Here is a 21539-nt window from a genome sequence, read left to right on the forward strand (position 1 = left end):
TGGTGTATCCTGGAGAACGCCTTTGCCCTTTTTTCCTGTTGGGCACATTGTAGTTTGGCCACATTCCTCCCCGACCCCCGATTTTAGCAATAAGTCATGGGTTGGCAGGAATGCTGCCTGCAGAACTAGAGAACGAACCCCTGGAAAGCTACAAACCCAGCCACATCTCATCTTAGATGTGAGAAAACTGAGGCTCAGAGGGGTCAGAGGCTTCACCCAAGAGCACCGGGACCATGGGCCACAGGCCCCATACAATGAACCATCACTTCTCTCCTGTGGCATCAGCAATGATCACACAGAAACAAAAACTTCCACCCCAGGTTCATTCAATAAATGTTTACTGAGCATCTATAAAGTCTAGGCAAGAGTTAAACCTTCAAATGACTCCCTCTCTGCAGGGCCTATCTACTCTAAGATGGGCCTGGCCGTTTTATTTCCAGGCAGTGAGAGGTGTGGATAATCAAATAGCTTCTGGTGCATTAGTTCCTATTTCATAAATGCACCAACTTGTCTCCTAAACTGGCCTCTATTTTAGGCTGACTACATGCTCATCTTAGAAACCACAGGCACAAAGGTTTTAGAGACTGAAGGCCACACAGAAAAGCTCACGCTGTCTGCAGGGCTGGAATCTGAGAAAAAGAAGGTGCAAAGAGGGCCGTTAGATGAGGTGAAAACCTGAAGCTCAGAGAGGTTAAGGGAGTTAACGCAGAGCTATGGCCAGGCAGCTCCATCAGCTTTCTCACCCCAGGTGGCTGTCTAGGGGCACCCAGCCCTGACATGGGGTTGTTCATGCAATCCAGCTGCTGGGACAGGGAAGACATGACACATGACACTGCCTTCTCTGACTAGGAACAGTAAAGGTGGAACCGAGGACCCCGCCTCTTCCCCTCCCCGCCCCCCCCACCCCCCAACCTCTGACCTCCGAGAGAACACTCGGCTGGGCTCAGCTGTAGAGCTTTGAGCCTTCACAGATTGGATTTCTGCTGTGTGGTGCAGGGGACAGAGCCCCCACAGGCACCTCACTGACAATTGCCACGAGATTCCCTGACCCATCTAGTCTGTCTCACTACTCTCCTGGGACATAAAGCAGGAAAGGGGATATGGTCCCACTTTACAGATGTGAAAACCAAGGTGCAGCGAGGTGAGTCACCTGCTATGTCAGTCAGGCAGTCAGGGCTCAACCAGAGAAGCAGAATCAGAAGGGGATAAAGCCCCAAATCCACAGATAGGGTAGGCCACCAGGAAGGAAGGCCAGGCTGGGACTCTCGGGCACAGGCTGATGGCCTATCCTATATGTACATCTCTAATACCACATCATGCCATGGACGACTGCTGCCCTCTTTACTACTGGAAATAGTCATTAGTGCCTTTAAATCCAATCAAATTAGAGAAGAATTCCAGAAAACCTAAAACCAATGCAGAAAGCTCATCCTCAAGATTCTGTTCCTCCCGAACCACTTCTGCTAGCAGAATCTGTATCATTCAGGGGCTAATCAGAGAAGCAGAAGGTAGGATATATATTACGAGATTTATTGCCAGGAATTGATTTATGATTACGGGGGCTAGAGAGATAAATCTGAACTCTGCAGGGCAGGCTGCCAGAAAGGCAAACTGGACCTGTCAGCACGGACCGAGGCTGCTGTGCACCAAGCAGAATTTCCTCGTTGTTGCTAAAGAGTCAGCTCTGCTCACAGGGCCCTTTGAGTCACTGAATCAGGCCTGTGGGGACGCGGGGGAGGGGGTTTATCTAGGATAATCTCACTTGCTTAGTTAACTGGCTATGGACTTTAATCACACCGACAAAATACCTTCACGGCAACACCCAGATTAGTGTCTGACGGGATAACTGAGACTGCAGCCTAGCCCAGCTGACACGTCTGTGACTGCCCCCCACCCCGCCGTAGCCATCCAGTTACCCTTTCCCACTAGTGCACACTCTTCCACGCTTACCCTCAAGCTGCTGACAGTTTAACTTTAACCTGCATAATCAGTGCCTGCGATTCTTAAAAATGGAGGTAAAATTCACATAACCTAAAATGAACCATTTTAAAGTATACAATTCAGTGGCATTTAATACATTCACCACGTGTGTACCCATGACCTCTATCTGGTCCCAAAACATTTTCATCTCCCCAGAAGGAACCCTCGTACCTATTATGCAGTCACTCGTCATCCCACCCTCACCATCTTGACGTCTTGACATTTAGAAACCAATCTGGGCAGCAATGTTATCAGGGAATCATCAAGGAGAACGTGGTCGTGTAAAGCCTGTCACACCTGCTGATGTGCTGGGGGCAGAGGTGCCTTCCGTGGCGGGCAGGAGCTGAAGGCCAGCTACTCCTTCACAATATTGGGGCTGTAGTCCGGCGTGACAGCTTCGGCGAGCTCCCGTGCGTACATCTCGTATCTGCCTGTCATCTGCAAGCAAAACAGGTGCACTTGAGAGATTCCCGTTTCTAAACGCCCCTCCTTTACTCGCCGCCATCCTTTGCCACTAGGGGGCAGCCACAGGACAGAAATGAGTCAGGGAGGCTGGTCCACAGGCCGATTTCAGATGGTAATACTGAGGAACAACCCCTCCGGACTTCTTGGCGCTGATTCCAGGGCTGTGGTGAAGATCGGGGATGCTGAGATGACTCACACAACCCGGCCCCTCCTGCTGGAGCCTTCTGTGATTTGTTCATCCGGAAGGTGTGGCCTGCCCTGAGGCAGGACTGAGGGCTGTCCTGGGCTCCAGCAGAACCCTGAAGAACAGCCGACAGCCCCGAGGGCAGTGACCAGCTCCAGGTCACTAGCCAGGAGTGGAGTGGTAGCGATTTGCACCGTGGTCTCCTGGCTCTGGTTCTGGAGGCCCTACGACTCCACATGGCACTTCATGGTGGACACAGAGGCTGGGAGAGGGTGGGGGGAAGTACTGGAAAGCCCACCCAGGGTGCTTACACCCCAGTATTCCCTCGCTCCCTCCTTCCCAAAGCCTTCACAGGAGCTCATGCCCATCACCACAGCTTGGGAAGTCTTCTGTTTTCAACAAGTTACTAATGAGAAAACATTCTATTTATTAGAACAAGTTATTCCAACTTGTAATTTGCATGGATTCCTGCATTAATCTGAACTTCCCAGAAGAGGAGAGAAAGGCCAGACTTTCCTGTGGGCAATGCCTTGTTTGTCTGATGAGGATGTGAGATCCAGGGAAAGTGCCCAAGGACCCACGCTCAATTACATGGGGAGCCGGGCCTAGAGCCCTTGTCTGGCTGGATCTGAAGTCCTGGCTCCTTCCAGACATGCTGGGCAAAGTCATTCAGTTGTGGTAATGTGACGTTCATTTGTATGTATGATTTGCTTATAAGTGGGTGCTGAGTTGGTGGAAATACTGCCCGACACTAATACAACAAACTCCGTTTGCGTCCATGATGAAATGCTATATTCTATGGCGTCCAAGGCCATGGCTGCCACTGCCCCATTCTAGGAGGGCAGGCACCTACACCCCTCTCATGATTCCTGGTGTCACAGGTGTTAGGTCTCAAAAGCTGCTTGGAACATTTGAGTTGAGCCTCTCGTTTTACAAACGGGAGCACTAAGGCCCAGGTGCAGAAAAGCCTTGCTTAAGGTGACCGAACAAGGAGGTGGCAGAGCCAGGCCTAGGTTCCATTTCTCTGCGTGACCCATTTCCCTCTATTGTCCAGACCTAGACCGTGGGGCCCGGCCACAGGCAGAGCCAGACACACACATTAATCTTGTGATAAGTGCAAATGCCTGGAAAGGAAAAAAGGATTAGAGAAGCCAATCCACTCTATTCTCCAGACAAATGAAATTGAGATTAATTTGTTTGAAGGCGCCCAGAATCTAAATCAGATGAGAGGAGAATTTATTGAGGCCTGCTGCCCGGGCATCATTTCACCCAATGGTTCCACCCGTGGGCACCACCACTGGCTGGAGCCTGCAAGGAGGCAGAGACCCAGCGCTCTGCTCAGCTCGGAGTCTCACCTGGACGGTCCAGGAGGGCAAACCCACCAGCCGGGGTTCCCAGCCCTGAGAGCAGGGTGGGGGCCCCAGCAGAGGAGCAGGGCAACAAACAGCAGGGGGCTCAGGAGCTCACCTTGAAGTTCCAGGTGTCATTCATCTGCCGGCAGAGGTTGAGGTTGAGCTCGGCAACCAGCAGCCCGTCCCGGTTTCGGGAGAGCCCAGGTGTGCGGCTACTGTCAGGGGCTGCCACGTAGCTCGAGCCATAAAAGTAGCCAAAGTTCTGGTGAGCTTTGAAAGAACAAAGGGAAACACCATGAGCTTTGTAGGCACATGGTGGGCTCTGCGGAGAGGCAGGCACATGGCGGGACACCCAGGGCAAAGGGTTCACACCCTGCGCCCAGCGTCTGCCAAATGCTGCAGCCCCAAGGACACACTTCCCTCCTCAGGCCTGATGGCCCAGACAATCGCTGTAAAAGTCACCCTCACACCCTCCCCTCTGCCTCTGGGAACATTTCTAAAGGTCACCCTTGTAGAGGTCCTAGCTTCTGTACCCACAGCCCAAGGGAGCCATATGGCTCTGCAGGGCTTCCTGTGTGACCCACTTCCTGTGGTGGCCCCACACGCTGAGCTGGAGCCTATGCCCTCACTTGTTTGCCAGCTGTGTCACCTGTACCCTCACTCTACAGCTTGGCTCCCTCACCAGTAAAGTGGCCGCCCCACAGGCATGTAAGGAGCAGGTTGGCACAGGGCAGGGCCCAGCAGAGGCTCAGACATAGCAGGCAACCAGTGGACCTCATTTCCCTGCCTCTCCCCCACCTCTGTGTAGGGAGCTAACTGGGATTAGAGATTCTAGAAGTCCTGGGCCTAAAGTGTGTGTATATGTGAGTGTGGGGGGGTATCTGGGACCCTTTCAGGATGTGCTTTTCTGGGAAACAGACCCAAGGGACACCCTGAGCTAGTTCAGACCCTGTCTGGGTGAGGGAGGCAGCCCCTCCCTCCCGCATTCCTTGCCAGAGAGGTGGGACCAGGAGGGCTTCCTAACAGAGGTGAGGGGGTACCTATCCTCAGATCAAAATAATCTGTGGCTTTTAGGATCCCAAAGCCATCAATGCCGGTGTTCTGGGGCATTTGTACAGCTGAGGGGGGTGACGGAGAAGGAAAAGGATGGAGGAAGTGAGGTCTGTAGGGTGGAGGAAGCACCCCCTTCTTCAGGGAGCGCACAAAGGGCTCCCCCACATTTTCTCCATCCATCTTCACACCAGTGCTGAGGGAGGGATGGAGTCCAACCCAATCCCCTTTGATACCTATTTGCGGAACGAGGTGGTCACAAGGCCAGGACTGCAGATCCATGTCCTGGGCAAAGTCAGGCTCCCACGAGTGGGGAAGAGTCAAGAGGAACCCACCCTCCACCATGCCAGGTGTGCGACAAGGTCTGTGGGGCAGACGCTGCCCGGAGGCAGATGGAGAAGGGGACAGTGAGGCCCACCAAGAAAATTCATGGAACATACCTTTCTTCCCATCTCCAGAGGTAAACTCATTTGGAAAGTATTCCTGTGAAATAAAACCAGGTGAGATACACCCATAGGTGGCACTGCCTCTGCGTTCATCAGAAGTCAGGCTGAGGCAGAGTTAGGTAAGAAACAGTTAAACTGAGATGGAATGGCCTGTCCTCACTGGGCAATCAACAAGTACTTATTAAACGTCCCTACTGAGTCCCCAGCACTGGGTGAAAAATGCAGGCCAGGCAGCCAGCGGGGCATTTGACAAGCAAGGTAAAGATCTGGATTTTGCCTTTAGGGAGATCACAATCTGCTGGGAGACAAGAAAGGCATTGCAGAGAGGTTTGCAGGGCTGTGACTGTGGCTGGGGTTTGCCTGTTGAGTAACAAAGCCCCAGCTTGGAGTCTGTGAAGGCAGGAAGGGGATGTCCACACACTGTTTTCCATATTTTCCCCCAAAGCCTAATGGAAACGGCACATCAAGCTGTGATGGGGTTACACAGCTAATTAAAATACCAAGTTTCTTTATGTTGCCAGAAATTAGACCAATTTAGTGTAGACACCTTGGTTAGGTCAGACTGATCAGATGCTCTGATTAGAGTTTGATATCTGATCAGAATGGGGATGATTATTACATATCGAATGCATTGTGTTTGGTAGTCAGAATTGTTTAGTGCACAGGGCCAATGGAGAAAAATACGAAACCAGATACTTGGCGGTGATAGGCTGAGAGCCTTTCAAAACAGTTTCAGCTAAAAACAAAAACAGACAAAAATAGAGGAGGGACATAGTGATATCTTTAAAAGTAACAGACAGAGCCAGTTTCCTCCCTTCGGGGGCCCTAGGATTTGTGGCATGCTCGAAGAGAAGGAACAGGGAGAGGTGTGACAGGTACCCCCTCCCAGGGCAAGCAGACAGTAGCTCCTTTGCCTGTGGCCTTCACTGGACTGAAGAGGCTGGGAGGGACCCCTCTGGCAGGCAGGTTTCACAGCAGCTTATCACTCTGTTCCCTCCTCAGTACACCTGGTTGACCTAGCCGAGGAGCCTGGCCCGACTTCAGGAACTTACCTCACCCACGCGATTGATGGCACAGGTGAAGCAGTGATTGGCAATGGCTGCATTCCTGGCCTCGATTGGCCACAGGGACTCACTGTGAGAGAAGAACGAGAGGAAGCAGGTTACCGACTTCCCAGCCAGACTCTATGGGTGCTTGGCCCCAAGCGGCAGCTGGGCTGCCAGCCTTCCAGGCCTTTTGTGGGGATGGCCAAGGAGACTCGTTGTGCCTGTGGGTGTCCTTTCTCCTGCAAGCAGGCCAGCCTGTTCTCAACTTGTCCCATGCTCAAGCCCAAGGAGCCTTTGGAAAGGGCCTGCTGCAGGCAGGAGGAGCCCTGGCTCAAATCTTTGCCCTGAGCCTCAGTTTCCTTTTCTGAAACTCCCTCAAAGGGAGATTAGACTGATTACAGGAGATTATGACCAGGAAGGTGAAGCTTCTAGAGGGGCCTGCATGGTAGGAGCTCCATCACTGCTACTTCTCGTGCCTTCCCTCCTCCTGGGTCGCTGAAGAACCTGCCTTCCAGGCCGGGCAGAGCCTTACCTGGAAAACATCAGGAGGGAGTTGGGGGCCTGGAGGCTTGTGCATGGCCCTGTGAAGGCTCTAATTGCCTGTCCCAACCCTACCCTGATGTGTAGTGTTGCAAAGCAGTCTCCGTAGGGGGAGATTTCAGGCTAAGTGAACAGAGTAAACCTGAAGAAATGTAGGTAATGGTATATATGTGTATGGGGGGGGGGGAAGACAGATTCTGTAGCAAGAGCCTCTCTTGAGCTGGTCCCCATTTCCCAGTGCCTTCCCGGTTTCTTCTTCTGAACCCCGAGTCTCTAAGCAGGGGCTCTGGTTCTCTTAGTGGCCCAGGAAGGAGGCAGCCCCCAGATACAGCTGAGCTGTGGGCTTTCCTCAGTCCAGCACCCGCACAGGGGAGGATGTAGTGGGAGACCTGGCCCCAACCAGAGACTGTATTTCTCCAGCCTACCAACTAAAATGTGCCGTGGAATTCAGAGGCCCTTCTGGTCACTAATTATCTCTTGTCTGAGGAACAACATCATTAAGATTCTGGATCGACAGGCATAATGCCCACTTAGAAACACTGAGTGACTGGGAACGAAATGCCCTGAAATCTTCCTTCCTGTCAGCATGCACCTGGTTTAAACCAGGGTGTAGGTGGAGGGGGTGGATGCTTGTCACAAGTCTAATTCTCAGGAGGATTCACGAGTCTGGAAAAAAAAAAAAAATCACAGGCTTGATTGAGGGGCCTCATTTTGCTGCCTTTTTCCCCCAGCTGCTAAGCCAAGCTGACAAAACTTTTAAGAAAGGATTTTTACAGAAACACACCCGTAAATGACATTTACAAGAATTAAATAGACAGTTGCAGGGAGAGTGCCATAAAACGTCTTCCTTGCAATTCTCCAGGGAGGGTGCGCTGCGTAGGACTCAAACCCACAGCTGGCAATAAAACGTAGGCTCTCAAAACAAGCGAGGGAAAAGAAGCCGGAGGTTCATGAGAACCCAGTACGTGCGGGAAGCATGGAGAGCACGATGGGGGTATGGGGTCATCTACCATATTCCCAGTGCAGCTACTTGAGCCCCTGAAAATGATCAGAGTGGAAAGACGAAATGCATTGAGGGGATGGGACAGCAGCTTTCTGATTAAGGCACATATGTGGCCAAAATCTCCAACTAGACAGGCTGCATGGGAGTGCAGGAAGACTGTTCATCAAAAAGCACGTCAACTCTACTGTGTGCTTAGGACTGTGAGACCCCAAAATGAGTGAGGGCACCCTGCCAAACCACAGCCAGTAGTGGTGGGGGGAGATGCAAGAGATGGGGATGGATGGTTCCGGAAGCTGGGAGCCGATGCTTGCATGCCGCTGGTGGGGATTTGCCCAGTATTGTGCTTAAAAATGCTTGTTATCAGTTCCACAAATAATTATCATTTTAAGAAAATCACCCAGAATCCCACCATCTTAATAAATGATCTGTTGTAATTTTTCCATACTCCATGACCAACTTTGGCAAAAGAAAAAGTTTACAGAGCTCTGGTCACGGCCTGTATACATCATTTTTGCTCACGGGTTTTTTGTCACGATGCTGCATTATCTTCATAAGGACTCTTTTCAGTGGCTGTATGATAAGAATCCATGGAAGAAATGGGCTGACACTTACCTAACCCTGACATTTCTCTCCCTTCCAGCTTTTTCTTATGATAGACAGGGCTGCCAGAACCATCTTCACGCATACAACCTTTCTTCGCCTCCTTTAGATACTTCCTCAAGTAAAGCTCTAGGAGTATAGTTATCTGGTCAAAGTGTGTGACCATTTTAGTAGCTCATGAAACACACTGCTTTCCAAAAGACCTGTTAGTGTTTTAACTATCAGCCTCACCACACCCTTGAAAGGCATTAGTTGGATGACTGTTGGCTGAGGAAGGAAAATCAATAATTGTTAATAAGCCAAATAAGCTGCTGAGAACATAAGCAGTTGTGTGCATATTATGCCGGGTGCTTCTGCTTGCTTAATTGGGGCTAATAAAAGGGAGCAGGGTCAGGGAGGCAGCCATCTGAGTCTGAGGCCACAGCTTTGCCTGTCCTGGCCCAAGCGCCAGCCCAGATGCCAAGGGTGTCAGCTTCAGGTTCCTTTAGGGCCCTGTGGGGAGATGGAGCTTGCTAAATGCCTTACACATGGCTGGAAGAAGGGGGCTGCTCTAGGGAATGCCCCAGCGTTCTGCCCCGGCCCTGTGGCTGGAGGACCCGTATCCACCCTACCTCATGACGGCCAATGGGTGCTGTCACAGTGACCGAGTTGCTATGAGGCCCCGGGGAAATTCTCTGAGGGGAGAGCCAAGGTGTGATTTCCCTTTCTAACCAACAGCACCCCTCGTGGACACAGAAAGGACCTTCAGGTATACAGACCTGACAGTGGACTTGGGACCTGCTGTGCAAATCAGAACACTTGAGGGGATGTTACTCATGAGAAGGGGGCACGATGCTTAAAAGAAAAGGTAAAGTAAATTTCACATTCTGATATTCAGAAGAAATTAGACTGAAATTTCGTCAAGAATGAGGACAAGCGTGACAGTGGTGGCCGCCAGGGAACTCGAAGCTGACCACCAGGGCTGCCCCCCACAAAGGACCAGGGATGCCCCTCCAGCCCCCACCCTGTGGGGGAAATGCCAACCAGGACAACAGAGAGTACAAGCCAGCACCTCCCAATCCAGGCATCCTGCTTTGGAGGAAGTAAGTTGGGTGAAAGATATTTGCACCCAAATTCCTAGAGCTCTGGTACTTGTTAATGATGCAAAACTAGAAACCACCCAAATGCTCAGCCATTGGGGAAAGAGAAGCAGCAGAAGTGCAGTCATCCTGGGTCATCTTAGCTCGGGTGTCATTATTAAATGAGGGGCCCCAGGGGTCTTGCCTAGACTCTCCAGGGCTGTCAGGGCCAGCCCCACTGACTTGATCAGAATAATTTAATCTGTTTCGGGACAGGGTGACACTTGAACACGTGTTAGGTGTTTTAAGAAGAAAACACTTTGCTGGTTAAAAACAAGTTTCAGAGCCACTTGACTGGTTTGTTAAGGACCCTCTCAGCTCTTTCTCCCTCATTTGCTCCTTGTCCAGGATCGACCCTCCACGCACTGGATGCTGCAGACATGAGGTCTAGAAATCCACAGTCCCCCATCCCTTCAGGAGCTCAGCAGCTGTGATGGGGAGAGGAGCTAATGCTGGCCAGTCACCAGCTACTCTGGGCACTTTAGAAGAGGAGCCTTTTTGAATCCTGACAATTATGAGGGTGAGTAGGGAGGGTTATTACCATTTCAGGGTTTAGAATCATAGCAAAGGATAGTATTTCACAGCAGGAAAGCTCATGAGGGGAAATTGTAATTGATATTTTAGGTACTTTTTTTCACGGGAAAGTTGGTTAAATATACAACACACAGTCCCAGGGCTCAGAGTTGTCAGACGCGCTGCTGGTCGCGCCTGACTGTTCCGAAAGCCATGTCCCAGAACCCGCCCACATCCGCCTACTGAGGGACCTGAGCGCTCCGATGGTGGCCGAGGGGTTGAAGATGATCTCGGCCCCGTTGATGCTGTACATGAGCCAGTTGAGGGGGTGGTGCCGCCCGTAGCAAATGTTCACTGCGATCCTCCCAAACTGCGTCTGGAACACGGGATGGCCCAGGTTTCCCTCCATGTAGTACGTGGACTGGAAAACAAAGGGCTGGATATTGAAGGCTCTGAGCTGTAAGACTTCCCTTCCCTTAGACTTGGCAGAAAAAGTGAAATATCACCAGTATTCCAAAGTGACACTCTTGGGTGTGACTCTAAGTTTCAAATTTTCTTTTTATTTTATTTTATTAAATTTATTGGGGTGACAATTGTTAGTAAAATTACATAGATTTCAGGTGTACAATTCTGTATTACATCCTCTATAAATCCCATTGTGTGTTCATCACCCAGAGTCAGTTCTCCTTCCATCACCATATATTTGATCCCCCTTACCTTCATCTCCCACCCTCAAATTTTCAATATACTCAAAAACGAAAAACAAACAAATGAAAAAAACACAGGGGTGAAAACCCCCCAAAAACCCAGACACAATAACTACAAACCAATGCAAGGGGAAATCACCATGGCTTAACCATTTACCCACAATTTCTTTTGTGACACGTCAAAAAAAAAAGGAAACCGAAAACAAAAATCAAAACCAAAGCAACTTCCCACAGTGTTTCCAAGGACAAACTTTGGTGAGGTTTCAGTCATGGTACAACTGAAGGCTGAGGGTAGGTCAGTGTTAACCTGAGCTGGTCAATGTCCTCACCAATCACATGTTCCTATAAAGAATGTCAGAACTGAAGGGACCACAAGCTCATTCAGAGCAACCTTTGCCTGCTAGGGGAAGAACACTGGCGTGTGAGTGGGCATGTGACTTGCCCAGCTCATGCCAATCTGAGACTAGAACTCACACGCTGAGAGCGCTCTTCTCCACAAAGTCCCTGGGCATCCTACCCCGGGCTAAGGCTGTCCCTGCAGGGCAAACAGGTGGGATACAGTCCTGCCATCCCTCCCTCTCCATCTACCCGCTCGCGGTGCTGGGCCTGGGACATTTTCATGGATGATACTGGGGATGGGTAGAGGGAAGGTTGGGTCCCAAACAGATCCCCTCCCGGAGCATTTCACCTCCTCCCCTTGATTTCAAAATTTGCCCGCGTCGGGCAGCAACCAGGATGTGCACATGTGGTGGACACCAGAGCAGATCCCGGTGCATCGAGACAAGCCCTTCATTATCTACAGGGAGCTAAAGATTAACCCAGGGTAAACAGGTGAGGGCACGCCTTCCTGTCTCCACATCCAGCTGTTGCTGAGAAACGCTGGGTTCTTCTTTCTCCCCAGGGACCTTGGGCTAGCTCTGCAGATCCCTTCTAGTCCACATGACCATCCCGAGAGTGGCTGGGACCCCCACAATCAGAGAAGGCAACGAAGGACTGGGGACGTCATTTCCTGAACAACTGTTTATTACTGATCAAGTTCACCGTTCATAACGTAGGTATTAGGTGGAGTTCATTTCCCTCCTTCAAATGTCGTCTCCCTCCATCCTACCCACCCACAAATTGGCATTAACCAATCAAAACAGCAACCCTGATTTATACCCTGATCACAAGCACGAAGCCCCACCTGACACACACGTGCACACTGTCATGTGCCGCTGTCACCCACTGTTACCCAACACACGGACATGGCTGAGTCAGTTCCCACATGAGCCATGGACAAGGACCAGACTGTGACAGGCGAGGAGCTCAGAGCCTGAAAGGGGCTGCAGAAATTATTTCACGTTTGTGCGTGATTCATGTCGGTGAGTATATACTACTTACTTAAAAGAAAAATTTCAGGAAGCCAAATTAGGTAACATTAAAAAAAAAAATACCCCTCTGTGCTAAAGGTGTTTGGGACTCTCCCGGGAGTCCCCCCGAATCCCATCTGCCTGTGTGATGTGGGGCAATGTGGGGGGGCCCCCAGGCACTGCAGACACACTGTGTTCCAGTGTCGCATGGTGGGACATGACCCAACACAGAACTTCCCTAACGGAAAGGCTCAGTGAGATCTATGCACAGAAAAATGAGCAAACCAGGTGGGTCACATGACAGACAGCTCACCTCGTTGAAATCGCCCACTCTGGGGATGTGATTTTTCCTGGTCTTGCCAAGGACTGCTCCGGAGTTGGAAATCACCACAGCTGTGTTCCACAAAATGTCTCCGTGCTCTGCGTCTCGTTCCAGGATGGGGGAGACCACCACCATATCATGCTTCTTCGCCAGCTGAAAAAAGTGATAACTATAGCAGGGTCCTACTTTCAAATCAACGGCCATAGATTTTTTATTGAAGAATTCAATGGTTCTTCTAAATGACTCGCGTCGGTTCAGAGCCATCGCTGGTTGTTCGGAAGACTAAATTCCAGTGTTGTCCTGATGCCCAACTGAGTGAAATAAGAATTGTCCTCTGTGCTACTGGTGGGAATATAAAATGGTACAGCCCTGCGGAGACGCAGTATGCTGGTTCCTCAAAAAATTAAAAATAGAATTACCATATGATCCAGCAATTCCAGTTCTGGGCATATGTACAAAAGAGGTGAAAGTAGGGTCTAGAAGAGATATTTGTACACCAATGTTCATAGCAGCAGTATTCATAATACTCAAAAGGGGGAAGCAACCCAAGTGTCCATCAGTGGGTGACTGGATAAACTAATATGGTGTATCCAAAGATGGGAATATTATTCAGTCTTAAAGGAGGAAGAAATTCCATGGATGTCATCCTTGACACAGATGAACCTTGAGGGCATTATGCTAAGTGAAAAGAGTCACAAAAGGACAAATACTGTATGAGTCCAATTTATGTGAAGTATCTAAAGTAGTCAAATTCGTAGAAACAGAAAGTAAAACCTTGGTTACCAGGTGAAGGGGAGTTGTTTCATAGGTATAGAGTTTCAAATTTACAAGAAAAGTTCTGGAGATTTGTTTTACAACATGGTGAATGTACTTAATACTACTGAACTCTGTACTTAGCCATGGTTAAGATGGTAAATTTTATGTTATGTGTGTGTGTGTGTTTTAAGACAATTAAAAAAAGAAGAATCATACTTGTCATCTACGAGTATAAAAAAAAAAAAAGCTCTCTGACACTGAATTCCTTTTGTCTCAAATAAGAGCATTGGGACCTGGTGACCATCAGGATGAGCAGGCCCAGCCAGTCATTTGTCCTCAACTCTAACTAGCCTGTCATTACCTCTGGCCTTAATGACAGAGACAGGGGAAAGCAGAGGGGTGGAAGGGGATGCTGTGAGTTATGTAAGGCAGCCAGGCATCCCTGGGCGACTCAATGCACCCAGGTGTCTCCTGGCACCAGCTCTCATTCCCACTCTTTCTTTTCTCTTCCTCTGGCTCTGGGTCAGGAGTGTCATCTGCAATCGCCTCCTAACCAGTCCCCTTCCTCTTTTCTTCCATAGCACAGAATCACGAACCTGGTGAATGAGAGACTTTTTTCTTTTGTTCCCTATAGGCTGAGAATACTGATGTTTGAAATCACAGCTCAGTATTGACAGAATCACTATGATTACAGTTCTGCTCAGAAAACCCCTAAATGTATGTGTATAAAGTCTGAAATGGGATATGGAGAAATGAAAGTTCTTTTGTTTGAGGTGAGAATAAGGATAAGTTACAATTTATAACCTCTTTATATGTTAGGGTTTTCTTTTCTTTTTTTTGATAACAGCTATAATCCACATAGTATAAAAATCGCACTTTTAAAGTGGTCTTCAGTACTTTCACAGAGGTACGCAACCATCACCACAATCTAATTTCAGGACATTTCCACCTCCCCAAATGGAAACCCCACACCCATTAGCAGTCCCCCCCCCTCCCCCCCCCATTTCCCTGTCCAGGCCCCAGCAACCACTAATCTGCTTTCTGCCTTGACGCATTTGCCTATTCTGGACAATTCATATAAATGAGCTCATACAACATGTATTATGAGGTTTTAATAAAGACAAACGAAGACCAATTTCTATGCTGATAAGATAGGCCATGTAGAGAAGCTTACATAACTCAAGTAAACAGCAAGTGGAGGAGCAGAGCTCTGGACAAGGAATTGGCATTGTCTCTGGTTCCCGAGTGCCAGCTCTACCACTTGTCACTGCAAAATCTATTATGGAGTCACCCCCAGGCCACCCTTCCCTGGCTGCAGCTCCCTCCCTGAAAAAGCCATTAAGGGCCCTTCTGGCTCTGAAACTCTCTGATTTTAAGTGAAAGTACACTAAAAAAAAGGGCAGCAAATAGTCTTATCTAATCTTATCTGGCAAAACAAGCACCAAGCGGGTGCATTTTCCATGGTCAAGAGCCACACCCAGCAGCTGTGGCCTCGCTCTGTGACCTGAGCATGTCAGCAGCTGCTGCCAGAGGAGCAGTTAATGTCCTACCTTCTGACAGAATCTGGTGGTAGGGCCATCTTCTGCTGACTCGGCAAATTCCGTCCAAGGAAGCTTCTCTCTTGTACAGAAAGCAAAGGGCATAGCTGTGAAGAGAAGAAAGGTCAGAATTATGTGCAACGCTCATGACCTGGTGACGGAGGGTCCCCACAAGAGCACACGACCCCAAGTGCCTCGGGCTGGCTTTCAAGTCCCATCCCTGGCTGTGGACACTTAGAAGACCTTACCCTTTCAGACTTCATAGCAAAACAAGGGGCTAGGCCAAATGTCTTTCCTCCAGTCTTAAAAACAACGACCGCACAGACTTGAACAGATATTGGCGTACCCATGTTCACAGCAGCATTATTTACAAGAGCTGAAAGATGAAAGTAACCCAAGTGTCCACTGACGGATGCAGCAGGGATAAACAAAATGGGGTGCATGCATACAGTGGAATATTATTCAACCTTAAAAAAGGCAGGACATTCTGACACATGCTACAATATGGGTGACCCCTGAAGACATTATGCTAAGTGAAATAAAACAGCCATAAAAGGACAAGTGCTGTATGATTCCACTTATATGAGGTACCTAGAATAGGCAAATTCACAGAGACAGAAAGGAGAATACTGGTTGCCAGAGACTAGGGGGAGGGGAGAATGGAGAGTTGTTTAATGGGGACAGAGCTTCAGCGGGGAACGATGAAACAGTTCTGGAGATGGATGGTGGTGATGGTTGCACAACAATGTGAACATAATGCCACAGAACTATACGCTTAAAAATAGCTAAAATAGTGTTATGTGTGTTTTTTCCATAATATAATATAATATAATATAATATAATATAATATAATATAATATAATATAATATAATATAATATATATACTTTTTTTTTTTAACTTTTGCGAAAGGTACAGCCCCAAACTGTTCCCAACCAGCAGATCCCAAGCTGCTGCCAATCTGCAGGTTGGTAAGAGCAGAGTCAAGACTCCTCAGGTAAAAAAAAAAAAAAAGACTCCTCAGGGGAAGTATCTGAGGGCCACTGAGGATGGCGCTGGGACCTGAGGAGTGTCACCTCCTCCAGGGACGGAGGCTTCTTCAGGAACAAGAAAACCCACTCACTTAATGACCCCATAGGAAGTTTGGGGACCACTTGATGGGTTGAGCAGCCCCCAGGATAAATGCATTACAGTAACACGCAGCTTCATGATGAGGATACACACTGAGAAACGCGTCATCATGGCTTGGGCCGTTATGCAAGCATCACAGAGTGCACTTACACAAACCTAGATGGCTACTACACACCTAGGCTGCATGGCACAGCCTACTGCCCCTAGGCTACAAAGCTGTACAGCTTGGTACTGTACAAAACAACATGAGATCAAATCCAGCACAAGAGAAAATGATGCATTTAGTGGTTACAAGAGGGAGGGGGGAGGGGTAGGAGATGAGGCTAAAAGGGATCAAATATATGGAGATGGAAGGAGAACTGACTCTGGGTGGTGAACACACAATGTGCTATATAGATGATGTAATACAGAATTGTACACTTGGAATCTATGTAATTTTACTAACAATTGTCACCCCAATAAACTTTAATTAAAAAAAAAAAGACAGAAAATGATGCAGTAAAGAGATACAGCAAACAGATGTATGAGGCTATTGCTGACCTAACACTGCATACTGTTTACAGCAAACTGTTTCTCAATAAGTAGAAAGAGTATACGCTAAAATTAACAGTAAAAAGTATAGTAAATACATAACCTAGTCACAGAGTCATTTATTATCAAGTATTATGAGTATGTACTGTACATAATTGTATTGTTATACTTTTATACGACAGCAGCATCACCACAAACATGTGACTAATGTGTTGTGCTACAATGTTACGATGGCGGTCGTGTCACTAGACCATAGGAATTTTTCAGCTCCATTGTCTTATGGGACCACTGTTGTATAAATGGTCTGCCATTGACAGAAACGTCATTATGTGGTGCATGATTGTATTCCTGTCCTATGATCTCTGACTAGATGACACCAAGGGGCTAATTCAATAGGAAATTTCATTAAACTCATTAATTTTTGTTTGCTTTTTTCCCAAACTAGAGATATATATATATTTCAAAGAACACCATGCATACTAGGTTCAAAATGGCAGTTTCCTGTGTGGGAGAGGGAAGGGACTGTGATGGAGGTGGGCGCCAGGGGCCTCTGGTTGTGTATATTCCATCACTCCACAGCCTCAGCCACACTTATTAATATCTGCCAGTCTGATGGCATGAACTGGAATCTCACCACAATTAAATGTCCATTTCCCTCATCACTAGTGAGGAGGAACTCCTTGCCAGGTGGTCACTGGCCTTCTGGGTTCGTCCTCTAGGCCATCTTTTTAGTACCCTTTGCCCATTTCCTACTGAACTGTTTGTATTTTTCTTTTTGGAATATTGAATTCTTTGGACCGATTCTGTATGCTCTTTAGATTTTCCTCTTCCTAATCACCCAAGTCCATTTCTTTCTTTCCTTTTTTTTTAAATTAAAGTTTATTGGGGTGACAATTGTTAATAAAGTTACATAATTTCATGTGTACAATTATGTAATACACCATCTATATATCACATTGTGTGTTCACCACCCAGAGTCAGTTCTCTTTCCATCACCGTATATTTGATCCCCTTTACCCTCATCTACCACCCCCTTCCCCCGTTAACCTGTGGTAACCACAAAACTATTGTCTATGCCTATGAGTTTGTTCCTTCATTTGTTTGTCTTGTTCTTTTGTTCTTTTCAGTTTTACATACTACATATCAGTGAAGTCATATGGTTCTCTACTTTTTCTGTCTGACTTATTTCGCTTAGCATTATAATCTCAAGATCCATCCATGTTGTCTCAAATGGTACTATTTCATCTTTTCTTATGGCAGAATAGTATTCCAAGTCCATTTCTTTCAGGAGGATTAGCCTAACGGAAGTTTCCAGATGCTTGCTGTTGTTCTGGTCACCCTGAACTGAATAAGCTGTCGGTGGGGGCGGAGGTGGTATGAGAAGCTGTGATGTGACTCGCGAGTGCTTTAACTAGTTACGACCTTGTTTGGGGGTAATCATTGTAGCCAACTTTTCCCAAACACAGGCCATATACCCAGCACAGCGCCTGGTATGATAATACCTGATATCCCTGCCTCTCCTCACTTCACAGAGTAGAAATAGAAGTATTAACTTCCCAATTCCTTCCAGTCCCAAGAAGTCTAGAACTAAGATGGCACCAGTGGCACCACCACCATCTTGGCTGCAGGGGTGGTGGCCCAAGGAGGCACCTAAGTGAGCACCAGGCTCTGCCAACAATAGCCCCAGGGGCCTTGGCACCAGGCTCAAGACTCCCCAGGCTCCTCTTCAGTGAAGAGGGATGAACTGTTTTAAGGAAGCCACAAAAAAAAGCTGTTGATAACAAAAGCAATCCTTAATGACCATTTATTCTCAGCTTTCAGAGCATTAGGAGAGACTCAAATGCCCCAAGAGAATAAAACCTCCCTTTCTGATTTCATTTCAGGTTGCTAAGCTCTCCAAATTTCTCTATTTCCATTTTAATGGCTCCCCCCCCCCATACAACCACTGTAATGTAAACAAACTTTCAAAAAAAGGATGAGGGATGGAGGTTGGGGGAGGTTGGCTGCAAAGTCCCAACTAGTTTCAAATTAGGGAGGACGGGAGTTTCCCATTCATTGAACCAACACTCCCTAGGTTTACTCCGCATAAACCTAGACTTAGCTTTGCCCTCAGGAGCTGCCAGCTTAGATGAGGAGCTGAATTATAACCTGGTGTGGCTGCATGACATCATAGAGTGCTCAGTTTTGTGTAGGGGAATCCCCAGGGCCCTCACAGGAGGAGGTGTTTGTGCTAGGTCTTGATGGTTGAGTGGGAGTGTTCCAGACCAAAAAAGGGAAGAAGTGGGTGAAGCCATCCAACAAATATTTTTTTAGTGTCTATCATGTACCAGAAATTGTTCAAGTCACTAAAAATAAAATGGGGATTGGGGAATGAATAAAGAACATGTGATATATCCATACAATAAAATATTACGCAACCATAAAAAGGAATGAAATTCTGACACATGCAACCACATGGACGGACCTTGAAAACATGATGGTAAGTGAAATAAGTCAGACACAAAAGGACAAATACTGTATGATTCCACTTATAGGAGGTACTTAGAGTAGTCAAATTCTTAGTAGAATAGAGGTTATCAGGGGTGGGGGAGGAAGGGGAATTATTATTAAATGAGAACAGAATTTTTGTTGAAGATGATGAAAAAGTTTTGGGAATTGATAGTGGTGATAGTTACACAACTTTAATGTCACTGAATTGTACATTTGTCAATGGTTAAAGTGATAAATACTATGTTATGTATATTTTATAAATTAAATTTATTTTTAATGTTAAAAAATAGGGGTGGGTATTAGGATGGGAATAATAAACAAACACCCAGTCACTGGCTTCGGGGAGCTTACGGCCTAATGGAAAAGACAGAAAAATCAAATGTCATACAAACAAGAGTAGAAGTACACATGTAACAAGAAATGTGAAAAATGAGATGAACTTCTGGGAGCAGATGGCAGATTGGCCTCACACCTTTTCTCTTTCCTGAAACCCCAGTAACATGACAGTAAAGGGATTTTTATGCAAAGGTAAACACCCACAAGGATGGGGCACTGAGAGAGGGACAACAGCAGCAACACATAGGAGGCTGGAGAGCCGAGGGATGCATATAGATATCTCAGAGGATTGAGAAAACTGAGTCCCCCCAGCAGTAGAGGAGGCCAGGAAGCACCCCACTTTCCACCAAAGACACCTCAAGAATTCAGAAGCCAGAGGCATCACGTAGATCTGAAGATGGAGAAGCAGGAAGGTGTGACAAACAAGAAGCATTGGTCAAAAGTCTGTTTAAGACACAGTGAGAAGCCCAGAACTCTCCTCCACTGTAAGAGGCTGGGACAGACCCTCCCACCCCATTAGAAGCTAGAGGCTCATTCTCCAGACAGTTAAACAGAAGGTCTCTGGCCTTGGGGAAACAAGGACAGATAAAGGTCCAAAACAGATGGATTAAGTAAACATTAGCATACTGGACCCCTGTTCTCTTTCTCTTCTTGGCAAGAGATCAGAAGAATCTTCTTTGGCAAATCTGACCATTCTGAAAAGAATGACCCAAAGACAGTTTCATGGGGGATTATGGGACAAATAACTAAATCAAGTCATCCTATCATGAAGCTCAGTGGAGGAACCCCTCCCCAAAACTCAGATATTGCAACAGCTTTTTAATCCATCCCCAATTCTTAAAGAGAGAGAGAGAGAGAGAGAGAGACAGAGAGAGAGAGAGAGACAGAGAGAGAGACAGAGAGACAGAGAGAGAGACAGAGAGAGACAGAGAGAGACAGAGAGAGAGAGAGAGAGAGAGAGAGAGAGAGAGAGAGAGAGAGAGACTAATTGGAGTAAGTAGGGACCATGCAGGGAGAAAAATAAATTACTACTTACTATTTTCAGAGACAAGAGAAGATACTGCAACTATAAAATTAAAACAGGATGTGATAAAACAGGAACTTTCAGACAAAAAGAACTCTAATAAATTCAAAATATGAGAGCAGAAACGAAAGACAGAATAGAAGGATGAGTGACAAAGTAGGTAAAATCTACCAGAAAAGTGAAAAAATTAAAAGGCAGAGTTGAAAAATAGGGGGAACTACATTAAAAAAAAGTAGGGACCTAGCCCAGGGTTCCAATATCCTAATAGTAGGATATAAGGAAGAGGAGGAAAAAAAAAAAGAGGGGAGAAAATCACTACCGAAACAAATAAGAAAATTTCCTAGGTCTGAAGGACCCAAGTTTCTAGACTAAAAGAACCCACTGAGTGCTTAGAATAATGGAATAAAATAGATACACAGTATCTCACATCATTATGAAATTTCAAAGTATTAGAGAAAAAGAAAAGGTCCTACAAACTTCCAGAGAAAAATAGACAGGTCATAAACAATGGGGTCATAAATCAAAATGGCTTTAGACTAGTCAACAACATCCAAAGCCAGAAGACAATGGAGCAAGGTGTTTAAACTTCTGAAGGAAAATTATTTCTTATCTAGAATTCTATACCCAACCAAACTATCAAGTAAGTTGTAGGAGGAGTATATTTTCAGATATGCAAGATCCCCAAAAGTTTACTTCCTATGTGTTCTTTCTCAGGGAACTACAGTTGATCCTTGAGCAACATAGGGGTTAGGAGCACCAACCCCTTGTGCAGGTGAAAATCTGTGTATAACTTTTCTTTTTTTTTTTAAGAAGGATTTTTTAAAAAAATTTTATTGGGTAACAGTGTGTTTTTTCCAGGACCCATCCAAGTCAAGCTGTTGTCCTTCAATCTAGTTGTGGAGGCTGCAGCTGAACTCCAAGCCCAGTCGCCGTTTTCAATCTTAGTTGCAAGGGGCACAGCCCACCACCCCATGTGGGAATTGAACCGGCAATCTTGTTGTTATGAGCACGCACTCTAACTGAGCCATCTGGCTGCCTATCAGCAGCTCAGTGGCAGCT

The 21539-nt window shown here is 47.1% G+C and overlaps 1 protein-coding gene across 1 annotated transcript in view; it reads right to left on the minus strand.

Annotated features, from left to right (window-relative positions):
- Positions 1–321: 321 nt before the first annotated feature.
- UPB1 (beta-ureidopropionase 1) overlaps positions 322–21539 on the minus strand; it is a 31894-nt gene continuing 10676 nt past the window's right edge. Inside the window, exons 4-10 of the mRNA XM_074321939.2 lie at positions 14982–15076; positions 12667–12828; positions 10549–10718; positions 6530–6611; positions 5472–5514; positions 4097–4251; positions 322–2418 (exon numbers count right to left, since the gene is read on the minus strand). Of these exons, the coding sequence (XP_074178040.1) occupies positions 2335–2418; positions 4097–4251; positions 5472–5514; positions 6530–6611; positions 10549–10718; positions 12667–12828; positions 14982–15076 (791 nt within the window). The 3' untranslated portion in view covers positions 322–2334. The remainder of the gene's footprint in view (positions 2419–4096; positions 4252–5471; positions 5515–6529; positions 6612–10548; positions 10719–12666; positions 12829–14981; positions 15077–21539) is intronic.

Source organism: Rhinolophus sinicus, chromosome 9 (genome assembly GCF_057876585.1).
Source record: "Rhinolophus sinicus isolate RSI-liver-muscle chromosome 9, RSI-T2T, whole genome shotgun sequence".
Lineage (NCBI taxonomy): Eukaryota > Metazoa > Chordata > Mammalia > Chiroptera > Rhinolophidae > Rhinolophus > Rhinolophus sinicus.